This window comes from Vipera ursinii (assembly GCF_947247035.1).
Source record: "Vipera ursinii genome assembly, chromosome: 13".
NCBI lineage: Eukaryota > Metazoa > Chordata > Lepidosauria > Squamata > Viperidae > Vipera > Vipera ursinii.
The window spans coordinates 2,597,764-2,622,097 of record NC_139526.1 but is presented as its reverse complement, the minus strand read 5'-3'; the positions used below and the strand labels follow the sequence as shown (position 1 = coordinate 2,622,097).

The window sequence follows — 24,334 nt, the reverse complement described above, 5'->3', positions numbered from 1 at the left end:
CAGGCCTTCCTGTCCTCTACCATCTTCTGGAGTCCATTTAAGCTCACACCTACTGCTTCAGTGACTCCATCCAGCCACCTCATTCTCTGTCGTCCCCTTCTTCTCTTGCCCTCAACCCTTCCCAGCATTAGGCTCTTCTCCAGTGAGTCCTTCCTTCTCATTAGGTGGCCAAAGGATTTGAGTTTTAGCTTCAGGATCTGGCCTTCTAAAGAGCAGCCAGGGTTGATCTCCTCTAGGACTGACCGGTTTGATCGCCTTGCAGTCCAAGGGACTCGCAGGAGTCTTCTCCAGCACCATAGCTCAAAGGCCTCAATTCTTTGGCGCTCAGCCTTTCTTATGGTCCAACTTTACTGCCATACATTGCAACTGGGAAGACTTGACTGCTCGCTTATGTTCTTGCAATCTAGTAGTTAGCTTCCTCCTCGTCTGTCCTACATAGCCACTAGGGCAATCCATGCAGGGGATCCGATAGATTACATTGGAAGTACCTCCCACCTCCAAGCAATATTTACGATGCATATCTGTAAGGTGTAGTAAAGTCCCCCTCTGGGCTGCTCTGATCTCATCCAACATCAATTTCTCTTCTCCCAGACAGAAGAAGAAGTTCACTTTTTAAGGACACACGTGCAAGAGATTCCTTTCCCCATCAGGAACACACACAGTCCCCAAAGTCATTGATTTGTGGAGGGGAGCAGGGAGCTGTCATTAAAAAAAGCAAAACCACATGTTCCTATGGCCGATCTCTCTTACTTAGGAAAGTCTCTGGGTGCACAAGGAATTAAGGTACCTCCTTGTGCAGAGCGTCCATTATTTAATCAGAGGGTTTCTGTTTATTACATTTATTATGTACTTGTATGCTGGGGTGGGGTGGAACAAGAGCCCTGCAAAGCAGTCTACAAAATTGATCTTTAAAAATGTACCCTAAAATAAGTAAATGGCACACTATTGAAGTAATAAATCCATCTTCCTTCTTTAAGAAAACTGTGTCGTGTGTTCAGACAGTTCTCCTCCCAGCATGCTTCTCTGGTGCATCAGCGGCTGCCAGATACCTTAATGAAACACACATGTCACATGACTGTCCAAAATTGCTTGCTTCTTTGTCCAACAGTAAGGCATAGAAGCCCAGTTCAAAACAGGATTCCAGGAGGGAGCTGGTGGACAGGGCTGAGGCAGAGCAGCTGCAAAAGTTGTCCAGACCTCAGGATCTGCAGAGGGTGGGAAGGCCCCACAATGAAGTCCAGCTGGGCAGTTGGTAGGACTTTTTAAGCCCAGGCATTCATATGACCATGGCAGTGGTGACTTCCTGGGGAAAAAGCAGCTAGATGGAAGGCCTCCATGTTCCTCTTTGGGGTCCAGAAGCGGGTGCCAGGTGTCATTGGGTTCTACCGACCCTGAAATGTTCTTTTCTGGCCAGTTAGTTTGCAGAAGGGTGATGGTCTCTCAGAAGAAGAGAGGTGGGCTCTCCTGCACCGAAGATGTTTAAGCAGAGATTGGGTAGCCATCTGATGGAGATGCTAGACTGGTGGGTTCCTGCATCGAGTAGGGGGCTGGATGATGACCTCCAAGGTTGCTTCCAATTCTTATATGGGAAGCTGCCCTTCTGCAAAGCAAAGCACCAGCTCCTATCATATCTTCCTTCCTTCCTTCCTTCCTTCCTTCCTTCCTTCCTTCCTTCCTTCCTTCCTTCCTTCCTTCCTTCCTTCCTTCCTTCCTTCCTTCCCTCCCTCCCTCCCTCCCTCCCTCCCTCCCTCCCATCTCCTAAATACCCTTCAAAAATATTGGGAGGTCACCTATCCAGGAAAAAACTAGAGAAGTCAAGAAGGTCCTCATGGGCTAGAGGAGATGAGGGCACGCGACTTTCCCAGCTTGCCTTCTGCAAGATGGTGGCTTTGGATGGCCGTTCATGAAAGCTCCTAGAACATGCTTTTCAGCTTCCCGTGTGTCACGGGTCCAATAATAATTGTTTAGTGGCCTATCGTTCTGCAGCAAGCATGTATCTGATGTTTTGTCTGTCGTCTCTCCTCTGCTGTTTGGTTGGGAAGAGGCGAGGGGCCAAGAGAGTGAAGCGAAACGGGGAAGGAGAAGAGGGGAGCAGGGGAAATGCCCCTGAAGAGACCCTGATGGTTAAGGTAGTCCTGTGAGGAGCTGACACAAAAGTCTCTGTGGAAACTGCCAGAACAATTGATCTGTGGGACGACTTGCCTCCAGCGGTTGTAGCTGCTCCAGCACTGGAAGTTTTTTAGGACGAGATCGGACAACCATTTTCTGCCTGAGAAGGGGGTTGGACTAGAAGACCTCCAAGGTCCCTTCCTACTCGGTCATTCTGAAACTGGCAGGAGATCTGAATTACGGCCTTTCAACTCTTTTTCCTCCTTGGGAAGGTCTTTCCAAAGAGACAGGATTTCCTTATCTCTGACAGGGCCAGCCTGCAGTCAAGGAGCAGCTCATGAATGTCAGCGGGGTCCTCCTCTCCACTCCTGCAGAAAGGGGGGGGGACCCTCAAGCAAGTCTGTTTTCTAATCTGGAGGTGGACAAATGTTACATAATGCTTCCTCCTCCTCCTCCTCCTCCTCCTCCTCCTCCTCCTCCTCCTCCTCCTCCGCCCGCTCTCCTCCAAAGACACATTCTAATGATTAATTTGAGGCTCTGGCAGCCGGCATCCTTGGAATAACATTTTAAACATGACTTTTCCACTCCTGCCTGCCAGCACTCTTTAGTGTGTTCTGTGGCGGCTGTAAAACTTCACTTCAGGATGGGCTTTGCTCCCCTTACCAAATGTGTCTGGAATGTGCAGATGTTTTCTTTGGAGAACTGAGAGCCAATGGGCTCCACGCATCAGATCCGGCTGGGACAACACGAGATACAGAATGGGTCCCGTTTGCAAGATCACAAGCAAACCACGGAGAGGACCTACACGCTTAGGCTAGCGCTGGGCCGGGCCTTCAGAACCTCGCCGGGTGCCTAGAACCCAGATCCCTTTCTGGGCCGAGCACGAGCAGCACAGATGGACACGTTGCACTCAAGCAGGAGAGGCTTCCCTCTCTCCCCCCGTCAGCTGTTAGCAATTGGTAATGCGGTTGGACTTTTATGAAGGGCGCTACATAATTCTTTTATGGGAAAAAGATTAAAAGAACAGATTATCACGGCCTTAAGGTGCTGGAGGACAGCTGGATGGGTGGGATGTAGACTTCACAAACCTGGCAAGAGACGCAACAGGAGGCGGGGTCTGGGAGAGCATCTCGGCCGAGCCCCATCACTTTGGGAATCAACCCAGGGCTGGCAGTTTTCCAAAGGCAGTTGCTGCTGAGTGTTGCACGTGGCAAGCGGCACACTGTCTGTGGTGCCTAAAAAAGGAGGCCGGGGCTGATGTGGGGAGAAGGGACAGATTTGGAGAAGCCAAGGCTTTGGGGCGCAGCGATGCCACTGCCGTTGCTGTGTTACCCTGTCCTTTCATTGTGTTCACCCTGATTTTCAGTTTGAGAGTATGTAGAGTCTCTTTTCCCCCCTGCGTATTCCGTATCCTTTGCTATCTGCCTTCCATCCTTCTTTGACCCATAATCAATTTCATTGTCATTGTATAGGACTGGATCTGGTGGATTAAGTGCCACGTAGATTGATGATACCACTCTAATGGCAGAAAGTGAAGAGGAACTAAAGAGTCTCTTGTTGCGAGTGAAGAAGGAGAGTGCAAAAGTTGCCCTGAAACTTAACATTAAGAAAACCAAGATCATGGCATCTGGCCCTCTCAATTCCTGGCAAATAGATGGGGAAGAAATGGAGGTAGTGACAGATTTTATTTTCCTGGGCTCCAAGATCACTGCAGATGGGGACTGTAGCCAAGAAATTAAAAGACGCTTGCTCCTTGGGAGGAAAGCCATGGCAAATCTAGACAGCACACTAAAAAGCAGAGACATCACCCTGTCAACAAAAGTGCGTATAATCAAGGCTATGGTCTTCCCAGTTGCAATGTATGGCAGTGAAAGCTGGACCGTAAGAAAGGCTGAGCGCCAAAGAATTGAAGCCTTTGAACTATGGTGCTGGAGAAGACTCCTGCGAGTCCCTTGGACTGCAAGGCGATCAAACCGGTCAGTCCTAGAGGAGATCAACCCTGACTGCTCTTTAGAAGGCCAGATCCTGAAGCTAAAACTCAAATACTTTGGCCACCTAATGAGAAGGAAGGACTCACTGGAGAAGAGCCTAATGCTGGGAAAGATTGAGGGCAATAGAAGAAGGGGACGACAGAGAATGAGGTGGCTGGATGGAGTCACTGAAGCAGTAGGCGTGAGCTTAAATGGATTCCAGAAGATGGTAGAGGACAGGAAGGCCTGGAGGAACATTGTCCATAGGGTCGCGATGGGTCGGACACGACTTCGCAACTAACAACAACAACAAGATTGATGGTTTCCATCACAATGTCCTTAACTTCAGGCCTTCCAACAGCACATACGCAACTGCTGTCCATCCCCCGTGCCCCTGGTCATCCTCTTTCTTCCACCTTTCTTGGCATCAGAGGCAAGTCCAGAGAACTCGGTACTTTCATAACACCTCCGAAGCAAGATGGCCATTTGTGCCTGGAGGAAGAAGATCTCTGGACGGACTGGTTTCTAGTCAGCTTCTGCAAAGACCAGTTTCACTGCCATAAAGTGTAACAGGGAGGGTCACAGTCTGCCCTGTTCTGAACTTGGCATCCACAGGTAGTTCTTGAAGTATGACCATGATGGACCGTGCCCGTTAAGGCCATGCGTTATAATGGTTGCAAAATTTTATGATCTTTTTTGCAGGGTCATTAAGTGAACCAGTAGTTCACTATGGGTGCAGTTTTGCCAAAAACTGAAAGTGTTGGGTTTTGTCAAAACGGTTGTAAAACATGCTGTGTGACCATGAGACACGGCAAACAGGCGTAAATGCCTAAACGTTTGAAGTTTGGTCTTGAGACTGGGGAGGGGGCCCAAACGTCAGAACTTCAAATCCGGGTTGTAAATCCACTTTTTTGGGTTGGTCATACCTTCGAATGGTCATTATGCAGCTACAAGTCAAGGACTACCTGTATCTTGGACATCTTGGCCTCTGAATATTTTTCCCGAGGTCTTCATGGCCATCTGTGTGGTGCGTTGCTTGACTGTTGATGGTTGCTTCTAAGGCCGCCTTTCACTTCAGGATCTTCACTGTCAGTTCTAAGGCTGCTGCTATTCCCAGGGTCGCTAATTTGGTTTTCTTTAGACATCAGAAAAACTTTACTTTTTCAAAGCACCAGAAAGCAAAACAAGAAACAATGGATAGAAACTCATCAAGGAGAGAAGCAACCTGGAATTAAGGAGCAACTTCCTAATAGTGAGAACAATTAACCAATGGAACAGCATGCCACCAGAAGTTGTGGGTGCTCCCTCCCTGGAGGCTTTTAAGAAGAGACTGGACAGCCACTTGTCTGAAATTGTATAGGGTTTCCTGCTTGAGCATGGGGTTGGACTAGAAGACCTCAAGAGTCCCTTCCAACTCTTATCATTCTATGTTGTATGTTCTGTGCCTAGAGAAGGAATGTGCCTCTTTCCCTAGTAGTGATTCTTCACAGCCATAGATAATTCAGAGACCTGTATGATTGGCCATCGCCTGCACAGCATATGTTCTCATTACATGCTAAGCCAAACTTATGCTGGTTAATAATGGTGTTTGCTGGTAATGCTTTTCAGTCTGGTCATGATTTACCAGTTGCTTTTGCTATTGGTCAGTGTCCGAGATACTGGGTGTGGATGGGTGGTTGACCATATAGTTCTTAATAGTTTTAGAGAAGAAGGGTCTTTGATAGGATGGGTGGACTTGGTTTCTTCCTTCCTTCCTTCCTTCCTTCCTTCCTTCCTTCCTTCCTTCCTTCCTTCCTTCCTTCCTTCCTCCCTCCCTCCCTCCCTCCCTCCCTCCCTTCCTTCCTTCCTTCCTTCCTCATTTATATGGCTTCTCAGCTGTTTAGATGCTGGGTTTGTCAGCTGGAAAGCCAGCAGCCCAGATTCAAAACCAACCCACCTTGCTATTCCCACTCACTTCCTGCTTATTTCCCAGGGAAGTGCTATGTTGTGGTAGGCGCCCTTTTCTCGGACACTCAAGCGCCATGTGACAGGGTGAGCTCCCATCCGCACCCCAACTTCTGCCAACTTAACAGTTTGAAAGCATGTAATCGCGGGTAGATAAATAGGTGCCACTACGGTGGGAAGATAACAACGTTCCATGAGGTCATGTTGGCCACATGACCGTGGAAATATCTTTGGATAGCACTGGCTCAATGGGCTTGAAACGGAGATGAGCACCACCAGCACCCCAGAGTCGGCAAGAATAACTAGCAGAGTAAAATTCACAGGGACTCCTTTGCCATTTACATGGCTTTCCAGCCTGAACAGTGTGAATCTGGTGGATGTATAGAATCATTAGACAAAAATACAAAAGAAAAATAATACATACCACTAAAGCTGTTTCAAATGATGATCAGAACTAAAATATATTTATAACTCGCCAATTGGGAACTCTTACTCATCCTGTCCCAAGTGCCCAAGGAAAAGGCCAGGAGTTAACAGCCTTTCTAAAGGCCTTTGGGATTGGGGCCAACCGTGTAAGATTGGGGGGAGGGGGTGGAATTCTACCAACCCACCTTGCTATTCCCGCTCACTTCCTGCTTACTTCCCAGGGATGTGCTATGTTGTGGTAGGCGCCCTTTTCTCGGACACTCTGTGTCCAGAAGGGGAATTAACTATCTAGGTTTGGATGACACATAAACCACTGATTAGATTAGCTATGGGAACATATTGTGGTTAAGAGTCACTTCTGTAGCTGCAATTTAATAGCTGCATCCCATGCCAAGCCTTCCTACTTCATGGCTTAGCATGTCACCTAATCATGTAATAATCACCTGCCAACAGAACCACCCCCTGTCCCTTAGGGTCCCACCCTAGAGTGACCTCTGGGCCAAGAAAAGGAGAGACCGTCCAGTTCTGGATTCAGCTACCACCATACTTTAGTCTATCCATGGCAAACTCCCAATTGCTGAGAAATCTAATCTTTTTTAATACATAAATATTCTTCACAGAATCATTGTGGAAAGTTCAGTGTAGCAAGGAAAACAAGACTCAGCAAGTAGGAATTATTAGGAAGAGGACTGCAACGCTTCACATTTAAAGGCTGAAATTGAGCATGTAGAAGCATGAAGTAGCATGCTCTGCACTTGCTGAAAGCAGCTGCATCCCTTGCCGGGATCGTGTGGCTGCAGCTGACACACTGGCTGATTCAAAGCGCTGTGGCCCATATCTCAGTGTCCCCAATATCTATTTATTTATTGCATTTAGACCTTGTCCTCCCCCCCCACCTCCCCAGAATCCAAGATGGGACGCTGTGTTCCTTCTCTCTTTTCTGAACAACTCCAGAAAGTAGGTTAGATGGAAAGGCAGGCCTAAGTAGGCCTTTGCATAGTAGGTGGTGCTGATGTCTGGTGCATAAAAGGAGGTTCAGATACATGGCCCATGAAAACAACCTTATTTATAGAAACCGGCCTTTGTCAGGAGGAAGTTGCTTGGCCGTCACATTCCATAGAAGCAGCCCCCCCCCCAAGTGCCGAGCTCTATCTCAGAGCAGCAACTGACCTCCAGTTGCTAATTGAGCCTGTTTGCAGCATTTGCTACCATGGCCTGGAGCTGGGAGGTTTTGCTCTCCTCTAGTTATTCCCACGTCCACTCTTTTGACTCCTGATGCACCCGAGTGGGTTAGGAATGCATACGAGGAACACAGTTTCTGTGCAAAAGAGCTGCGTGATGTCACAGCGGCTTCTTTCTCCACTGGGTGGGATCTCCAGTTCTTGGAAAGAAAGTAAATTGCTATTCTTGACTCTGGGAACAGTGCAGGGTGCGGCTTTTGCCGAGAGGCTTCCGTTCTTTTCTCCTGGCCTGCCGGCAAGAAGAAGGGTGGTGTCTCGCCTCCCCCTTGCCCGTCCTCTGCTGTCACTCCTTGCAGCTGGGAAGCAAACAGCCAGCTGTTTGGGAGGAAGGGAATACGGAGTCTTCTCCCAGGTGGCTCCTGAGCAAAACAAAGTCTTATCTCAAGGGAGCCTCTTCGAGCGCATGGGAGCAGTTTCCCACTTGCCTCTTCCACATGGACCAAAGCTGGGAGCTTAAAGGGAAGCGTTGCTGACATTCTGAGCTGCTGGGCGGACTTTGGCTTCCCCAAGGAGCCTGCACACCAAGCATTGCTTTACCAGCGAGGAATGTGCTTTTGGATTAGTTTGTCGGGGATGGCGTTCCTTCATCCTTGCCTTTAAAAGGAGATCAGAAAGGAAGCCTAGTCCTGGACAGCCTGCCGTCTGGTGAGCTGTGGCCAGGCGCTGGTTTGTTTCTTTTCGGGCAGCGGAAAGATGTACCGACAGTGGCTCACTCTATGCAACGCAAGGAGACTCTCCTGCATGTTTATTTATCATCAGCCAATTGATACGCTGCGCCTTCCTGTATCTGGGCAGGTTGCAGAAATGAAATAATACAATAATCGTAAAAAAGCACATATGGTATACTTGAAAACTTTTAAAACACTTGGCCAAAGAGATATCGAAAGGCTGTGCCTGAACTTCACTGCCATTTCATCCACTGGTGGGATTCAAACATGTGAACAACCGGTTCTCTGTGTGGATGCCACTTCCGGAAGTCCGTTCTGGGCCTGGGCAACAAAATATTAGCTACCGGTTCTGCCGAATTGGTGTGAACCGGCTGAATCCCACCACTGATTTGATCTCACAATATTGTCTCCAAAAGTAAAAAGCCCTTTCTTCTGTCTTACTCTGCAGGGCCACAGCGATGAGAAACATCCCAGAGCAACTTAGCTTCTTCATTCTCTATTTGTCTGTTTTGTGGTCCCACAATACTTGTTTGCAGGCAAATGGTATTTCTTGCAGCTCTTCTGGTGTGCCCTTGTTGCTACTTTCTCATGCTGTTGTTTGTAATCTGCCTGTGCAATCTTCTTGCATCCATTTACTAATTGATAATGATAGTTACTATTGTTATGGCTGGAACCTGTCTTTTTAACAGTGGGGAAGTGAGAGGGATTTAAGTAGATTATCGCCACAGAGGATCATTGCAGAGAGGGATCTTAGAGTCCTAGTGGACAATCACTTAAATATCCATCAGTGTGCTGCAGCTGCCAAAAAAGCCAACACAGTGCTGAGCTGCATTAACAGAGGGATAGAATCAAGATCACGTGAAGTATTAATACCACTTTACAATGCCTTGGTAAGGCCACACTTGGAATACTGCATCCAATTTTGGTCACCACGATGTAAAAAAGATGTTGAGACTCTAGAAAGAGTACAGAGAAGATCAACAAAGATGATTAGGGGACTGAAGGCTAAAACATATAAGGAATGGTTGCTGGAATTGGGTATGTCTAGTTTAACGAAGAGAAGGACGAGGGAGGACATGATAGCAGTGCTTCAATATCTCAGGGGCTGGTAAAAGGTAAAGGTAAAGGTTCCCCCGCACATGCGTGCTAGTCGTTTCCAACTCTAGGGGCCAGTGCTCATCTCTGTTTCAAAGCCGAAGAGCCAGCGCTTGTCCGAGGACATCTCCGTGATCATGTTGCCAGCATGACTAGATGCCAAAGGCACACAGAACGCTGTTACCTTCCCACCATAGTGGTCCCTATTTTTCTACTTGCCTTTTTACGTGCTTTTGAACTGCTAGGTTGGCAGAAGCTGGGACGAGTAACAGGCGCTCACTCTGCTATGCGGCACTCGGGATTCGACCCGCCAAACTGCTGATCTGATCGACAAGCTCAGCGTCCTAACCCACTGAGCCACCGTGTCCCTTAAAGAGGAGAGAGTCAAGCTATTTTCCAAAGCGCCCAAGGGCAGGACAAGAAGCAACGGATGGAAACTAATCAAGGAGAGAAGCAACCTAGAACTAAGGAAAAACTTCCTGACAGTTAGAACAATTAGCCAGTGGAACAACCTGCCTCCAGAGGTGGTGAATGCTCCAACCCTGGAAGTTTTTAAGAAGAGACTGGACAGCCATTTGTCCGAAATGGTATAGGGTTTCCTGCCTGAGCAAGGGGTTGGACTAGATGACCTCCAAGGTCCCTTCCAACTTTATTCTTATTCTTATTATTATTATTATAAACTTTTATTCATAAAACATGAAACTCAGTCAACTGAACACTCAAATTGACTGGCACTAATGGTTGACACGGGTTGCTGCCAGCATCCTAGATATCAACCAGGTATCTCCTTAAAATGTAAGATGTTCCAAGTAGTGCAGTTTTTTGTAGCTTTGCTGGAGTTATTGCAGGAAGCTGCAATTTCTTGATGTATTTTGCAAAGTTTTTGGACATAGTTCCCAGTGCCCCAATGACAATGGGTATCACTGTTACATGTTTCATCCATAATCGCGCATGTCACGGTATTTCATAATTTTTTCCAGTTCTTTTCCTTTGACTCTGACATCTGGTACAGCGATATCAAAGACGTCAAAGGCGCACGGAACGCTGTTACCTTCCCACCGTAGTGGTCCCTATTTTTCTACTTGCATTTTTACGTGCTTTTGAACTGCTAGGTTGGCAGAAGCTGGGACGAGTAACAGGCTCTCACTCTGCTACGCGGCACTCGCGATTCGACCCGCCAAACTGCCGACCTTCTGATCAACAAGCTCAGCGTCCTAACCCACTGAGCCACCACGTCCCTCAGCCTAGAATTACATGTAGTTAAAATGTTAATCTAGTTACACTTAACATCTGCATCAAGGAGTGCTTGCTGTCTACTTATATATGTATGTATGCATGAGTAGAAGATTTAAACTTTCACTAAACTTTGATTTAGTGCGCTTTCATGCTTTTGCATAGGGTGCCTACAGGGAGGAGTAAAGAAAGTCAAGATGGCAGCCACAATTGTGTGACTGAAACCTGCCCCTTTTTGTGTGCTTTTCTTGGGGAGAAAATTGACCACCATCTGAATTTTTTATCCTCTTGCCTGGAGGTTCCTGCTCCGCTCCTTTTTTTTTTTTTTTGAGGTTTAACCAGATGACTTGAATTATTTATCTGTTGTGTACTGAGAAAGCAAACAGTTTACATATAAACATAGATGCACATAATCTCTCTTGGGAATTCTTTTCTTCTTCTTCTAAATCCATCTTTCTTAAGATGGATTAAACTCCTTTGCAGTCAAGGCTAAAAATACAGCAAACCCATCAAGGAGAAAAAGCTTGAAAATTGAATTGGACCCAAACCTGAGAAACTGCTTCTGGGTAGCAGATGTTTGGGGGAACTCCCCATTACAGGGTTCTCAGAATGTAATTCCTCACTGTCTTCTCAAAGGTGGACTTGGAGAAACAACATCTTTTTTAAAAAAAATTCCATTTATATACCGCCCTTCTCCGAAGACTCAGGGCGGCTTACAAGCTTAGCAGTAGCCTCCATTCTACGTATATGCCTGCTTATTAGGGTTTTTCACACACACCCCAAGTGGCATTATTACAAAGTCAGCTTAATTGCCCCCAACAATCTGGGTCCTCATTTTACCTACCTCGGAAGGATGGAAGGCTGAGTCAACCTTGAGCCTGGTGGAATGCGAACCTGCTCTAATTGCAGGCAGCTGGTGTTACTTAAGGAGGCATTAGCCCACTGCTCCACCAAGGCTCAGCATCTTGATATGCTGAGATCAGCCTGCCCACTCTGATCATTCCGTGTTGGCTGAGAATCATGGGACTTGTAATCCAGCAGGCCTGGAGGCTCCTGGGGCTGACCTGGAACACAGAACATAGAATAACAGAGTTGGAAGGGACCTTGGAGGCCTTCTAGGTCAACCACCTGCTCCAGCAGAAAACCCTTAGAACGCACAGATTTTTTTTCTAGAGATTTATTAGTCGGGAGCCAGGAAGTAACTAGGTTTCCATTCCACCAACTGTCTGGGCTGCCTTGGGCAACCTGATCACTTTCCCTTTCTCCCTTAAGATGGCAATTTTAGCCCGAGAAAAATGGACTCTTTCGAGGGAACATCCGTGTTCACACTTTTCACAGTTTGAAAAGGTGTTCAGTCTAGCTTTCCTACCCACATACTTTACTTTGACCCGCTCATGTCCCTGGAAAGTGAGCATTCCTGCCCATCTCTCTCCTCTCCAGTCCAGTCAGTGCATTGGTGCATTGCTAGCCCTTTTCGGCAATTCTTGAAGGAGATTTGGGGCTGCTTGGTTCTTTGAAACCGCCTTTGGCGCATCTATCGCAAGATAAATGGGTCTCATTTGCAAGCATGATGTGATCTTTCCCGAAGCACATGTGGGAAAGATCTCTCATTCTGGAAGATTTCTCTCTGACGTCAATAGAATTTTAAAAATCTGTTGACATTTCACAAAACCAGAGACATTCCTCTTGGATTTATGAGGCCCTTTGCTTGAGATCACTTGCAAACTCTTGAGCAGGGGTCTCCAACCCCCAGGCTGCGGCCCGGTATTGGGCTGCAGCGGTTTGGAACCGGGCTGCGCAAGCGGCAGGTGTGTGAGCTGTTGTGCGCAGCTCCATTTGCACGAGCGGCAGGCAGGCCCCCCACTCTCACAAATGGAGCTTCATGCATGCATGCGGGTGCCTGTCGCTCGCATAAGTGGAGCTGGGTGCATGCGCTCGCCTGCCGCTCGCTCAGAATTATTTTCTCTCCAGCTCCCCCAGTGTTCCGCAAAGCCAGAAAGGTTGGGCTCCACTGCTTTAGCAGATCACAGTTGCTGAGGTTCTTTTCAGGGAATCATTTCTAAAAACCAGTTTCCTTTGAAAGGCTTTAAGGGACGGATCCTCTTCCTTTCGCCTCCGCTGCAGAGAAGCAGAATGTGGGGAAACGGGAGGGATGGGAAGGGCTCATATGTTGTTCAGCATCTTAGGAGCTGTTTGCCCCCTCCCACCCCCATTGTAACATGGAATCATCCTTCCTCAAATGCCACAAGGCCTGGGGAAGACCCATGTTGTCGATCTGAGGCGCTGGGTGTCTCTTTATTCAGCTGAAGAACAAGGCACAAAGGCAAAAGGTTTTATCATGTAGCAAAGTCTCATTTTAAACTTTAATTCATCTGGTGAAAATGCAGCCCTTTGAATTAAAAATGCAAGCCCTGTTGTCACATTGAAACAGTTGGCACGAAAGAGGAATTCCATCCAAAAAAGGGCAAAACTTGTTAGCTTCAATTTAATTGTTTCCCATTCTCTGATTTCCCGTACAATGTCCTCGTTTAGGGTCTATAATTGGGACCAGCAGCTCTGATGCTAAGTGAAACAGCCGCTAAGTGGGAAATCGTATGACTGTAGCTGGGCTTTCCTCTTGGTATCCCTACTGCTATTTGTAAAGTGGTGCCAGCATTCGTTTTGATATGTACTGCCCATTGTGTGTCTGCTTACTCTCTTATAATTCCTTCCTCTGTAATCTCTGCACTCTGCAAGGGGAAGGGGAAAAACAAACAAACGGGCTAACAAACCAGGACAACTCATAGTGATTGTAATGGCAACCACAATGCTGTCACACGCTGTGAAGGTTGTCCCTTGATTGTAGAGTTATTTTTTCAGCAACAGGATAACTTTGAACCCTTGCTGCATGAGGCAGTCAGAAAGCAAGGCCTATCTGTACTGTACGCAGAGTCTGTCTCAGTAAGAAACATGAAAGTCTTGTTATCACCTCATTTCCCTGCCTGGGCGATCTTGCCATGGAACAGTTGTGCTCTGGAGAAAGACCCCACTTTCGTCACCCAACACTGTCAACTAATACCATGTATTTGGGAAAGGGCATCAGATTGATCAGGAGACCAGCAATTAAGGCTTCTGAAAGCGATTTTAAAAATTGAATATATTTGGTTTTGTGCAGAAAAGACTCGGGCAGGGAAGGACCTGTAAGGAAATCACAGAGAAGGTGGAATAATGGATGGAAATTAAGAAAGGGTTAGGGCAGGGGTAGGCAACCTCGGCTCTTTTATGACTCATGGACTTCAACTCCCAGAATTCCTGAGTCAGCTATGCTGAGGGGAAAGGGAGAGGTTTCCAAGCTGATTCAGGAATTCTGGGAGTTGAAGTCCGTGAGTCATAAAAGAGCCAAGGTTGCCTACCCCTGGGTTAGGGTTTACTTGAATTTTGCTAAGCAAACTTGGTGATGAAAGTTAAGGCCAGGGCAGCCAGTGACCGCCTGGACTCTCCTTCCTCTGGTGTGTCCAAGTGGGCAGAGATCTTCCCCTGAGCAGTGGGGTTGGGCTGGCCTCCACGCCTTCAAGGTCCCCTGCCTCCAGCCTGGGGGCTCCTACCCAAATCAGCCCCCGGGCACCCTCCATGGCTCTTTCCTCCATGGCTGAAGAGAATTAGAAACAGTTGAGCACGGTTTTGTAACAAACTGTGGTGTTCCCGGTCATCTAACTATGTAAGTTGATTGTGTAGAGACGATCCTGACCTGGGGTGTAAACAAGCCACAGTTTCCGGCATTTAAACAAAAACAGTCTTGCATTGGAAGAGCCCAGTGTGTGTGTGTGTGTGTGTGTGTGTGTGTGTGTGCGCGCACGCGCGCAAGAGAGAGAGAGAGAGAGAATGAGCAAGTTAAGTTAGGACTTGCCATAGATCAGGTGAATCACAGCAAACCACGGTCTTGAACTGGCATTGGGAGACTGTGTTTCTCTCCCCCGGTCTCGTCAGGAATTGCTGGGAGCACAGCCAGAGCTCCTGCCCTTCAACCTTCTCTCATGTGTTATTCGGTTTATATTCAACCCATCCGGGTTTTTTCCTTCTCATTTCAAGGTTTTTGTTATTAGAATTGTAAGCCTCCCAGAGTCACCCAGTTGAAATGGGTGGCCATAGAAATTAAACACAGGTAGTCCTTGACTTATAGCCATTCGTTTAGTGACCAAAGTTACAGTCGCATGGAAAAAAGTGACTTACGACCGGTTACCACACGTTCACACTTTCACAATTGCAGCATCCCCTGGTCACGTAATCAGAATTCAGGCGCTTGGCAATTGGTTCGTGATGATTGCAACATTGTGCCAGGGTCAAAAGTGAATTTTGCGATCTTTTGACAAGCAGAGTCAGTGGGGGAAGCCAGATTCACTTAACAACCGTGTTAGTAACTTATCAGCTGCAAAGATTCACTTAACAACTGTGGCAAGAAAGGTCATAAAATAGGGCAAAACTCACTTAACATCTGTCTCCCTTAGCAACAGAAATTTTAGGCTCAATTGGGATCGTAAATTTATTTATTTATTTATTTATTTATTTATTTATTTATTTATTTATTTATTTTATTACATTTATATACCGCCCTTTCCCGAAGGACTCAGGGCGGTTTACAGGGTGATTAAAAACAAAAATACAAAAGTTAAAAACAAATTTAAAAAATTATATCCGTCCCTGAACAAATAAAACTCCAGTTAAAATTAAAATTAAAATTCTCAGCCTGGGCCAGAGAGCTCGAAGAGCCAGGTCTTCAGGTCCCGGCGGAATGTAAGGAGGGGGCAGTCCTCAGCTCCACTGGCAGCTGGTTCCAGAGGGCAGGCGCACCCACCGAGAAGGCCCTATCCCTGGGTGCCGTCCGCCGGCAATCTCTTACCAGTGGCACCCTGAGAAGACCCTCCCTGTGGGAGCGCACTGGACGAAGGGAGCTTGATGCTGGCAGAAGGTGTTCCCTCAAATATCCCGGACCCAAGCCATTTAGGGCTTTATAGGTCATCACCAGCACCTTGAATCTCACCCGGAGGGCAACTGGAAGCCAATGCAGCTCGTGGAGTAGAGGTGTTACATGGGAGTATCGGGAAACCCCCATCACAACTCGCGCGGCCGCATTCTGCACCAGCTGAAGCCTCCAAGTGGTCCTCAAGGGCAGCCCCATGTAGAGAGCGTTGCAGTAGTCTAGACGGGAGGTCACGAGCGCATGAGTGACTGTGCGTAGGGCATCTCGGTCCAGATAGGGTCGCAACTGGCGCACCAGGCGAACCTGGGCAAAAGCCCCCCTGGTCACGGCTCCTATGTGGTCTTCAAAATTGAGTCGTGAATCCAGGAGGACTACCTGAAAATAAAAATAAATAAAATAATAATAAATGTATGTGCCACCCAACTACTATCCACTCTGGGCAGTTTAAATTAAAAAAAAATTTAGAAAGAAAGAGCTAAGAGGAAAACCAAGAGGAATAAAGATGGTAGAAATGACTGCTTTTACGATTGAATGCAAAAAAAAAGGGGAAAAAAAACTCAGAAAAAAGGGAGAAGAAACAAAAAGGAAAAAATCCAGAAACCAAAAAAATAATCCCGATTGAGATACAATGAAGAACGAATGATTCATGTTCAAACAAACATTTAACGCATGGTTGCTTCCTCATTTTACAGATTCTTCCCCTCTTCTTTAACTCTTCCACCCTGTTCTGGCAGTGAGGAAAAAACAACCAAGTTCAGAAAGCGACACATGTATGTTAAGAAACCTAAATAAAGTGACATTTTCAGTTTGTAGGGAGCGCTGGAGGAATTGTCTGCCTGGAGATGGCTCAGGGTGCTATTTGAAGACGTGGCTAAGTCTGCCAAGTGTTTCCTTAGGATTTTCTCCAAGTTTGCAACCACGTATTTCATTTTAATTTCCGTGGGCAACATGCAAGATACCTAGAATGTGCAAGGGTGGCTTTACTACCGCTCTGGGGGAAAACAAAGTAAAGAAAAGGGTGATCAGAAATCAACGCACCAACCGCAACTGGCCTCAGCATGAAAAAGCAAACCAGGGATATTCTTTGCTCACTTGCCTTAATTCAGCAAGAGCCCCCATTTCCTGGGAAGAGTGATAGATGAGAGTCAACAATCTTGTAAAGCAGATGCAGTTGCTTTGCAGTATCTGCACTTGCAATGTGAATGCATTTGCCATAGCAACAGCCTAATCAACCCTCTGGCTTGCCAGCCTCCTATTTACAAATGGTTTTTTTTTGGGAGGGGGGTTCTGCAGGACTGAATGAGCAGCTGGAAGGAGAGATACTGCAACTTTGAGAGAACAGAATTTGTCACATTGCATTTCTCTAAAATTGCCATAAATTCATTTTGATAAAAATTATGTTACTTTGCATGAATGTTGTCCTAATCTCAGAAAATGCAGAAAATTGCAAACATTAGTCATTCAGTAAGTGTTTTGCTGTCTGTTCTAATAAAAATTTTAATTGCCCTGGCATTTGGACCATGAAAATTAGATAACAAAAACAAATTCTGGTTGCTATTTTTTTTTGTAAACTAAGAAGTTAAGAAATGAAGATAGCTACTGTAATTAAAATGCCTTATTACTGTCATTGCAAACATTATTTATGGCAAAAATCAAACCTTATCACATATGAAATGTTGTGTATTCATCATTCTATCCATTAATTGATACTTTGCTTAACCATAGAAAACAGAAGTGTTTTGATGGCATTGTTGATTTTTTTTACTCCCCTTCAGACACCTGTTCATGCAACATTTGATTGATTTGGTTATGGTCCCTAGTGTAAAGACAGAAAAGTGATTAAAAACATAGAAGCATCTGGCTTCAAGAGTGTGATGTTTGAAAAAAAACATTTGGGATACTAGAACAATGTCATAATGAAATATTGGGTTGGTCAAGACTGGGATTTCAGCAAGAGTACCTGGCTGGAGATAGCCTGTTAAGTTCAAGCTTATTCAGGTGTTCAGTAACTCTTATGTTTCTGTCACTGGGTGCTGTACAGATTTGTTTTAATGTAATCCAGGTGGATAAAATTACAATAAAATCAGCCGTAAAACAATATTCAGATAACTCCCAAATAAAGCAATCTTCCTTCTGCCACAAAAATAGTAAAACAGAAATCTCCTAGGTGATTCTTTTGCGTTGAATAAAGGGGTGGGTTGGGTGGGTGGCGGACAGGTAAACCCAGGAGGCGGCTTCTAAGGGCCAAAATCAGCCCTAACTGGGCTGAGAAAGGGATTGGTGGCCTGGCCAGAGAGCAAAGGGCAAAGGGTGCATTTGGCGGCCTTGTTCTCTTGAGGTTGAGTTCCACCTAAGGGCCCGGCATTAACCCTTGAATCAATTTCCCTGTCGCTGGCCTGCTGCAATCTCCCTCCTTGCAAAATTGACTGGCTGCAGTCTCCACCTGCCCAGCTGCATGAAGGCCCTGGATGCAGGCCACACATCAAAAACACCACGGGGAGAGCACAGCTCCCGTCTACCTGCTTTTTTCTGTGCAGATGACATCATGGGAACATGACATCACCCTTGGCAGGAGAAGGCTGGCTTTTTTTTATTGAAAAGTTTTACAATACATTTTTAAATACAAAAAACTCCCTCCTCCCCCTCCCCCCTCCCCTCCCCTCCCCCCTCCCCGACTTCCCAGAGCTGAATACAGGGTATAGTGATACAGGTATAGTGATACAAACATAAGCTAGAATATGCTAACAATAAAAATAAGACAATAAATTCTATCGCACTTTAACTCTCCATAGTCATAATTATATTACTAACAGATAACAAATAACTAATAATAATACATCATATAAAACCACTACTTATTCAAATGCTAAATGAAGCTTTTTAGTCCCATATTTATTCTGAATATACCGTATTCAATCCATCTTCTCCATTCCACAATATATCTCTGTTGCGATTGGTCTTTCAAATATGCTGAAATCTTTGCCATTTCCGCCAAGTTGGAAACTTTCAAAGTCCACTCTTCTATAGTCGGCAGTTCCTCCTTCTTCCAATATTGCGCTACTAAAAGTCTAGCTGCCGTAATTAGATTCAACATCAACTTAGAGTCTATAACAGTAAAGTCTGTAATAATACCCAACAAAAACAATTGCGGAGAAAACTTTATCCTTTTCTTAAATATCTTTTGCATATTCCACCAAATTTTAATCCAAAAAGCTTTGACTTTTTTACAAGTCCACCATATATGAAAATACGTTGCATCCTCACCACCACACCTCCAACATTTGGGCTGGCAGTTCGGATACATACTTGCTAATTTTTTAGGGTCTAAGTGCCACCTATAAAACATTTTATAAAAATTCTCTCTTAAATTTTGGGCCTGCGTAAATTTTAGGCTGGCTTTTTAATGAGCTCACCGTAGTACCCCTTGTGCTGTGCTGGAGGAGAGTCATGCGCGATGAATGAGCCTCTGAGGCTGGTCCTTGCACACAGCACATTGCCTTGACAGTACTTTGATCTCCCCTCTTGCCAAGGGTCGCTTTTATGACTGTCTCAGCCCAGTCCTGTCTTCAAGAGATTCAGGAATGTGCTGTGGGAGAGGGCATCGGTCTCTGTAGGTGAAGCCCCCCCCGTTTCTTTTTTGGCACCCTCAACGTCATAATTTGCCAATGATGCAGCTGGTGGCAACTTTCCTGCAGAGGAGGCTGCTCTCCTAAGGCGAGGTTTTACAAGGAACAGAAATGGCCTCCAAAGGATATTAGAACTTTCTTTCAGGAAGGGGTAGGGAAGCAAAAGTTCTCAAAACCAGCGTTTTTAACTACTTTTAAAAAGTAGAAACACGAGACAGCACTAAAGGAGCAACACAACCACAGAAATAATAAGTAGAGCAAACAAAGAAAAAAGAATCTAAAGATGATCTTTGAAGCAGATCAAATCCTAAAATATTGACCATATTTGAGAAATTGTTATAAACATTGCTAGAAATAAGACATTATGTAGTACTGTAATTATCTTGGTTAACCTTCCTGCATTAAATTGACAGTGATTTAGATGGACTTTATGATGTTTTGATCCAGCCCGAAAAATAATTGAGTAGCAGAGAGCGTCAGTCACTGAGGCTGTCATGCCAGTGGGTGCCATTCTGATAGACAGGTGGAATGGGGGAAAATTAATCACAGCCCCCACCCTCTGAAAAGTCTGGGAGGGAAAGGGACAGCTACACAAACTAAAACTTGAGAGGACAGAATTGCCTCACTGATATATGGGAGAGACATTGTGAGTGAATACGCAGATTGCGCTAAATCATAATAAGGTTTCGGCTGTATAAGTTTGATCAACTCCACCGCTGCATTTGTGAATTAGGTTTTGGGGTATGGTAAGCTGTGTGAACCACAGACGGGTGGCTCAATTAGATTTTTCTCCAAAGATACTCCAAACACACCAGCACAAATGTGCACAGGGGCTTTTCACATCACACTAAGCCAGGGGTAGGCAACCTTGGCTCTTTTATGACTGGTGGATTTCAACTCCCAGAATTCCTGAGCCAGCTGGCTCAGGAATTCTGGGAGTTGAAGTCCACCAGTCATAAAAGAACCAAGGTTGCCTACCCCTGCACTAAGCTGTCTTGAAAAATAGACCACGGTGGGTTAAATTCACATAAAACACTTTATAAACAACTACTGTACCTAACCCAAAAACAATAAAACCAGGGATGTTTGCAGTTTTGTGTATATGTGTATAAAAGGAAAATGAGAACTGCAGTCTTTATGTTGTCATGCACATAAAAATGGCGACCATCCTGACTTTTTTGCCCCCCTCCCCTGCAGTTGCCCCTGAGCCAAACCTTTCCAGCGCTGTGATTTTCCTTTGCATCTTTTACTGTCCACATTTTACTCCTGTGTGGTGGAGTAACAGGCTGTCTGCGCATTGGACTTGGCCTTTAAGAAAACCTAGTTTCCTCCCCTTCCCCCCCCCAGACAGACTGAAGGATGCAGCAGGATGATGTCACGTAGAGGAAGCCCCTCCGCCCTTGGGGCAGGAGATGGAGAGACTTTTTTTTGTACCTGTCCCAGAGCCAAGGAAAATGGACTTAGAGGTAGAAAAACAAGGAGGCTGCATCCAGAACAGCCAGCTCGTTTTGAGTGGCATTTCTGTGGTCTTGGTCCCTCTGAGCAAATTGGCCTGGGAGTGGGAGGGGAGGGAAATGAGCTGGGCACCTGGTGGGGGGAGAAGGGGGCTTGGGCCAAGAGTTTTCCACCCACCACATAGGAGAGGCATAACTTTTCTGCAGGAGTCTTTGCTTCTTTGCACATGAAAAGTGCAACGTGTACGCGCTGGATCTCTTTTGGCTGGAGGCAAACAAAAAACCCCCAAGATTAAATATGGTGAAACACTCATTTTTCAGAAGAGGCTGCAACACTTACATCTCTTGAATATGCCACAATTTTCTTGCCTACAATTTAGCAAAAGCAAAACAAAAACCTTTCTATTTTGACAAATCTCATTTATCCTAAAGTTTTAATTTGGTTCCAGTGGGAGAAAAATATTGCTTTTTTATATAATTGGTTTCAGAATTGAGAAATGAGGATTGTTTGGGAAACTGACTGTGGCTCAGCCAGTTGAGGATTTAACACAAACTGTGTTAGCTACCAAATTGAATGTTGCACTTGTAATTAATCTTTGTTTAAAGTCTATATAGTACAATAAAACTAGACGTGAAAATTTACTAATATATTCCCATATGTATGCACAAATACCATTAATCAAAATAGCAGTATTATGATAACAGCTTTTTTATATCTATACTATGTGTGTGTGTTTATATCTTATAAATATCTAGGATAATTAAAAGCACCAGTAGGAGTTACAGCTACAGTTAAAAAGCAAACTGAAATAAGGTAAAGGTAAAGGTTCCCCCGCACATGCGTGCTAGTCGTTTCCGACTCTAGGGGCTGGTGCTCATCTCCGTTTCAAAGCCGAAGAGCCAGCGCTTGTCCGAGGACGTCTCCGTGGTCATGTGGCCGGTATGACTGGACGCCAAAGGCGCACGGAACGCTGTTACCTTCCCACCGGAGCGGTCCCTATTTTTCTACTTGCATTTTGACATGCTTTCGAACTGCTAGGTTGGCAGAAGCTGGGACGAGTAACAGGCGCTCACTCTGTTACGCGGCACTCGGGATTCGACCCGCCAAACTGCCGACCTTCTGATCGACAAGCTCAGCGTCCTAACCCACTGAGCCACCGCGTCCCTTAAACTGAAATAGCTTAGTCCTTAAAACCTGTATGAGGATAAAAGGCTAAAGCCAGGGGACATTTTGGAAGGAAAGGGAGAGTAGGATAAATATTTGCTAATGCAGGAACAGTGAATTGCTTGCTTTTCTTTCATTCTCCCTTTTAACGACAAAAAGCCCTGCTTTCCTACTTATAGTTGGCCTGTCAGTAGTCCCACAGGTACTTTAAAGTGGGATTTGTTTTGCTTCAAGAAATGGTTTTAAAAAATGGATTGTTATATGAGTTTTCTCAAATAACTGTTGTTTTGTGTTCACCCATTTTATTTATTTATCCCTCCTGAATGCATTTTATTAGTGAAATATTCTGGGCTCTTTTTATGAATATGGGGGCTTGTTTCTCCCCACGGATAATCCAGTATTAGAGGGACATGGAATAATTGGTAGCTGAAATGTGTCAACTGTGCTGAGCAAATCCAGGTTTTCCAGCCCCTTGTCCTGTGTCTAGAGATGAGCATAATGGTGATTGATAACAAGCTTAATCTGCTCTTTTTCTCTCCAGGGATCTTTCCAGTAACAAGATCAGCACCTTAAATGCTGAAGTGTTCCTGCACTTGACTTCTCTGGCAAAACTGTAAGTACTTTGGAGATCTCCTGCTTTGCAGCCCTTGCAAATAATCCTGCGTAATTCTGCTGAAGAGAAACGTTTACCTTGTGCTCAGGAACTCAGGGGCCCTCAGCCAGGGTTTTAATTAAAGAAGCTTCTAGTCCTCAACTTCTGTTGAATGGCTTGAATAGAGACAGTGGGTGATGAAATCACGTGCTGGCTGGGGAATTCTGGGAGTTGAAGTCCACGTGTCTTAGAGTGCCAAGATTGGGAACCCCTGCTCTAAAGCAGTGATGGCATATCCATGATTATTGTCAAGTGTTGGTGAACGCTGGTGTGTCACCCAATATGTTGTGGCATGCCACAACATATTGGGTGACACACCAGCGTTCACCAACACTTGACAATAATCATTCTTGAAAGCACACCCTGTTCTTACACACTTTTCTGACTCTGCGGAGGCCATGTGAGGATGGGATATGCTCTTGTGCGGCCTCCGCACCCTCTGAAAGGTGTGCAAGAGGGCCGTGCTCTCTCATGGCCTCCGAAGCCTCCAAATGTCATGTGAGGGAGGGACATGACCCTCAGATCTGTCCCACTCCTGCCCAGGCCCCCATAGGCACCCTTGATGCGAACGATGTAGAGCTGGCCATGCCCACCCAGTAGGCCACGCCTATCCTGGTCATACCCGCCCGGCCCCTTGAGGACAACTGAAATGCTGATGCGGCCCTCAATGAAATTGAGTTTGACACCCCTGATCTATGGAGTCCTCCCCAAGGACCTGGGAGAGGCAGATGTGGATGTTGGATGGTGTTAAAGGTATCAACACAGGATGTCAGCTGTTCTTTTGCAATTGACTGATGGAGATTTCACCACCTTGGGTTTTTTTAATTTTAGCCAGTGAACATATGTAATATCTGCCTCGTATTTTCCCCTTTGAGGTGGGTTGGGCTGAAAGGAAGGGACTTGCCCATCCGGCCGTCCTCCATGGCCTAGGCAGGACTAGAATGCACTGTCTCCCAATTATGTACCTTTAGACACCTGTTCAAAGTGAAGAGGGCTTAGTGCACCGTTACAGCCTGTTTTAATCAAATCCCACATGCTCCCAATTTCCTGTGTTCCTGAATTTGAGCGACTGTCTTTAGCAAAACAAGTTGAAGAAGATGTTGGGAATGACTTTTTAGAAGGTTAGAATTCTAGCATGGTTTTTCCGTACTGGAACTGAGCTGGCTTTTGAAATGTCTTTCTAAGAAGAAGGGAATTTTGGAGACATGTGCAGGGAGCATGGTAGTCATGCGCTATGGATGATAGGGGCCAAGAGGAGGTGGGAATGTCCTGCCCAGAAAGCTGCAGCTATCCCAGGGGGAAAGCTTGTGGGAAAAGCCTTCCCATCAGCAGTCGTCCCTAATACGGTAGGAGCTGTTTGCCCTTGAGAAATTTCCAGAAAACATTTGCCTAATTTCTACGGCTGCAAATTTGATGGAGAATTTAGAAACAATGGAAAAACAAGACCATAAAGTGTGAACAAGATGCAAGAAAAAGATGCTTCATTGATGATGGAAGCCAGGTTAGGAAAGCCACAATTTTAAACTGTGACCTGCTGAACAAACCATAACGGCTTAGTCTGCACAATCCAATGCGCCAGTGGTCCTCAATATTTTATTTCCTTTAAATAGTTTTTGTGGCCACGGACCATGGCCATGGACCCCCAAGATTTAACTCTAGATTTAAATCATAACATTTCTTCAAGCCTTTGCGGACCCCTGTGACCACAGCTTGAGAACCACTGCAATAAGCCACAATAGGTAGATTCACACTTCACGGCAAACCAAATCAAACAAGTAAAAATATTATTACCCT

The 24,334-nt window shown here is 45.7% G+C and overlaps 1 protein-coding gene across 1 annotated transcript in view; it reads left to right on the top strand.

Moving 5' to 3' along the window:
• Nucleotides 1-24,334, top strand: part of PKD1 (polycystin 1, transient receptor potential channel interacting) — a gene marked incomplete at its 5' end in the record, with an annotated part of 165,510 nt that overhangs the window by 41,569 nt on the left and 99,607 nt on the right. The window contains one exon of the mRNA XM_083373148.1: nucleotides 22,430-22,501. Coding sequence (XP_083229274.1) covers nucleotides 22,430-22,501 — 72 coding nt within the window. The remainder of the gene's footprint in view (nucleotides 1-22,429; nucleotides 22,502-24,334) is intronic.